At 60.5% G+C, this 3,615-nt stretch overlaps 1 protein-coding gene across 1 annotated transcript in view; it reads left to right on the top strand.

The window, feature by feature from the left end:
- Positions 1 to 409: 409 nt before the first annotated feature.
- Positions 410 to 3,615, top strand: part of LOC104467512 (spectrin beta chain, non-erythrocytic 4-like) — a gene marked incomplete at both ends in the record, with an annotated part of 3,391 nt that continues 185 nt past the window's right edge. The window contains 5 exons of the mRNA XM_010081306.1: positions 410 to 712; positions 798 to 948; positions 1,067 to 1,937; positions 2,029 to 2,166; positions 2,730 to 3,496. Of these exons, the coding sequence (XP_010079608.1) occupies positions 410 to 712; positions 798 to 948; positions 1,067 to 1,937; positions 2,029 to 2,166; positions 2,730 to 3,496 (2,230 nt within the window). The remainder of the gene's footprint in view (positions 713 to 797; positions 949 to 1,066; positions 1,938 to 2,028; positions 2,167 to 2,729; positions 3,497 to 3,615) is intronic.

Below are 3,615 nucleotides of genomic sequence, written 5' to 3'. Positions count from 1 at the left end.
TGGGGAGGAACACAACCGTTGGGTCATTGGTGAAGAACCCAATGGTTGGATCATTGGTGAAGAGCCCAATGGTTGGGTCCTTGGTGAAGAACCCAACGGTTGGGTCATTAGGGAGGAACCCAACGGTTGGGTCATTGAGGAGGAACCCAACAGTTGGGTGGTTGGGGAGGAACCCAATGGCTGGGTGGGTGGGGAGGAACCCAACGGCTGGGTCATTGGGGAGGAAGCCAACTGTTGGGTGGGTGTGGAGGAACCCCAACAGCTGGGTCATTGGGGAGGAACCCAACGGTTGGGTGGGTGGGGAGGAACCCAACATTTGGGTGGTGGGACCTCTTGGCTTGCCTCGTTGATCTCCCTGGTTGACCAGGGAGAGGTCCACCCTCCCTGATGGCATCTCCCCCGACCCCAGGACAACTTTGGCTACGACCTGCCGGCGGTGGAGGCGGCCATGAAGAAGCACGAGGCCATCGAGGCCGACATCTCCTCCTACCAAGAGCGCATCCAGGTCGTGGTGGAGTTGGCCTTGGAGATGGAGTCCGAGGGCTACTACGACACCAAACGCATCAGTGCCCAGAAGGACAACATCCTCCGGCAGTGGGGGCTGTTGACCGAGCTGGTCCGCGCCCGTCGTGCCCGCCTGGAGCAGAACCTGGCCCTGCAGAAGATCTTCCAGGAGATGGTCTACATGATCGACTGGATGGAGGAGATGCAGGTAGACCATCACCTGGAAGATGGAGATGGAGGATGGAGGTGGGCAGCTCTGGACCCAACCCCATGGTCTCATGGTCCTTCTCCAGGTGCTGCTGGTCTCCAAGGATTTGGGGAAACATCTTCTGGAGGTTGAGGACCTCCTGCAGAAACACGGGCTGCTGGAAGCCGACATCTCCGCCCAGACCGAGCGGGTGCAGGCGCTCAACACCGCCGCCCTCAAGTTCTCTGAGCTGGAGGGTAACTGGGGATGCTGGGATGGCCACCAGGAGGAACTGGGAGATGCTTGGCCTTGGGAAGGGTCAACCAAGGTCTTCAAGGTGCTGTAGACCACTAAGATCTGCTTCTCTTGGTCCAGGCTACCAACCCTGCGACCCCCAAATCATCTGCAACCGGGTCAACCACGTCCAGACATGCCTGGAGGAACTGGGGGAACTGGCAGGCAAGAGACGCAAGGAACTGGAGGACTCTCGCCAACTTTGGACCTTCTTCCAGGAGATGGAGGAAGCCGAGGCGTGGATCCGCGAGAAGGAACAGATCTTGGCCGCCAAGACATGCGGCCGGGACCTGAGCAGCGTCTTGACGTTGACCAACAAACACAAGAGCATGTTGGGCGAGTTGGGCAACCGCCGGGCGCTGTTGCACCAAACCATGAAGAGGGGCGAGCAGATCTTGGCCAAGAAACGGTTCAACCCCGGTGGGATCCAGGAGAAGATGCGGGCGGTCCGCCTCCGCTGGAAGAAGCTGGAGGAGGTGACAGGGTTACACCAACAACGGCTGCAGGAAGCCCTCAACTTCTTCCAGTTCAGCGCCGAGACGGACGACTTGGTGGCCTGGTTGCAGGAAACCTACCGCATCGGCTCCAGCGATGACTTTGGCCACGATGATTACTCCACCCAAGCTCTTCTCCGCAAGCACCGGGTGGTGGTGGAAGAGGTGGAGAAGCACCGAGCGGCCGTCTTGGCTCTGCGGAAACAATTGGCTCTTCTGGCACCTGAACATCGGCAAGGGGTGGACGTCCAGATCCGGGTGGTGGAGGTGGAACAACTCTACGGGGAGGTGGCCGAGGTGGCCGTGCTGCGGCAGCAGTGGTTGCAGGACGCTTTGGCCATCTACCGGATGTTCAGCGAGGTCCACGCCTGCGAGGTCTGGGTGGACGAGAAGGAGCAGTGGTTGGAGAAGATGGAGGTGCCGGAGGAGCTGGATGAGGTCGAGGTGGTCCAACATCGGTGTGTGTCAGCGGGGGGTTGGGGACAAGGGTGGACACCTGGGTTCTTTGGCCCATGGTGGAGCCCCGTCCACTCGTATCTCCCTCCCCAGGTTTGAGAGCCTGGACCAGGAGATGAACAGCGTGATGGGACGCATCTTGGATGTCAACCAGGTGGTGCAGCAGTTGGTGGACGGCGGCCACCCCAGCTCGGAGGAGGTCCGCTCCTGCCAGGACCACCTCAACAGCAGGTATGGGCATGGGGAGGGGGCCAAGCCCATCCTGGGGGTCAGCGGTGCCCATGGTGGACCTCATCCTGCTCCTGGATGTGGGGAACCGTCCGTGGGGCTGCTTGGAGGCTCCTCCCAGCCTGGTGGGACGTCACCATGGGGTTTAGACCTTTGGTGCCATGGGCCAAGCCCATCCCAAGGGCTGGTGATGCCTGTGGTGGACCTCATCCTGCTTGGGGGCTACTTGGTGGGGAGAACCAACTGTGGGGCTGCTGGTAAACCCCAACCTGGGGTTCTCCCACCCTGGTGGGACATCCCCATGGGGTTTAGACCTTTGGTGCAATGGGACAAACCCATCCCAAGGGTTGGTGATGCCCATGGTGGACCTCATCCTGCTCCTGGATCGGGGGGCGGACCACCTGTGGGGCTGCTGGTAGAACCCAACCTGGGGTTCTCCCAGTCTGGTGGGACGTCCCTATGGGGTCCACCTCTCCATTGCCATGGTCCAAGCCCCTCCCAAGCATTGGCGAAGCCCAACTTCATCACAAGGTTCCATCTTGGTCTTGACCCACCTCCATCCCCAGGTGGAACCGGGTGGTAGAGCTGGTGGAGCGCAAGAAGAGTCAACTCAGCTCCGTCTTGAAGATCCAGAACTACCTCCTGGAGTGCGGCGAGATGAAGGCGCAAGTGCGGGAGAAGAGAAAAGCCATCGAAGCCACCCAATCCGGCGGTGGCGATCTGGGCGGCGTCTTAGCTTTGCAACGGCGCCTCTCCACCATGGAGGCGGCTTTGGTGGTTTTGGAACCGCGGTTGGTGGAACTTCAACAAGAAGGTGAAGCGTTGGCTGCCGCCCACCCCGGGAGAGCCCTGGAGATCCTCCTGCCCTTCGAGCAGATCAGCGAAGAGTGGGAAGCCCTGAAACGAGCTCTTCAAGGTTGCGAAGACTCGTTGACCGTCGCCGGGCGCCTCCAACAATTCATCCAAGACTTGGACAACTTCTTGAGTTGGTTGGTGAAGACCCAAGCGGCCGTCGCGTCCGAGGAGGTGCCGGAGAATTTAACGGAAGCGGAGAGGTTGTTGAACCACCACGCGGCCCTCAAAGAGGAGATCAACGGCTACGAGGAGGACTACGCCAAGATCCAAGCGGCCAGCGACCTGCTGGCGTTGGAGGAGACGGAGGTCCCGTACCTCTCGCTGCAGCAGTGGCTGCAGAAATTGGACGCGGGTTGGGGGAAGCTGCTGCAGAGCTGGGAGACGCGCCGGGAGGTGTTGGTCCAATCTCACGTCTTCCATCTCTTCCTTCGGGATGTCCAACAGTGCGAGTCCAGCCTCTACAACCAGGTAGAAACCGGTGGGAGAAGATGGAGGTTGACCTTCTGGTTGAGGTGGGGAGGATGGAGCGAGGAGAAGAGGTTGAGCGGGGATGGAGAACCCGCCACCGACATCTCCATCCCTTCTCCAGGAGGCCCC

Source organism: Pterocles gutturalis, unplaced genomic scaffold (genome assembly GCF_000699245.1).
Source record: "Pterocles gutturalis isolate BGI_N339 unplaced genomic scaffold, ASM69924v1 scaffold18834, whole genome shotgun sequence".
Classification (NCBI taxonomy): domain Eukaryota; kingdom Metazoa; phylum Chordata; class Aves; order Pterocliformes; family Pteroclidae; genus Pterocles; species Pterocles gutturalis.
Note: the sequence above shows the minus strand (reverse complement) of the source record. Positions and strands in the feature narration are given on the sequence as shown.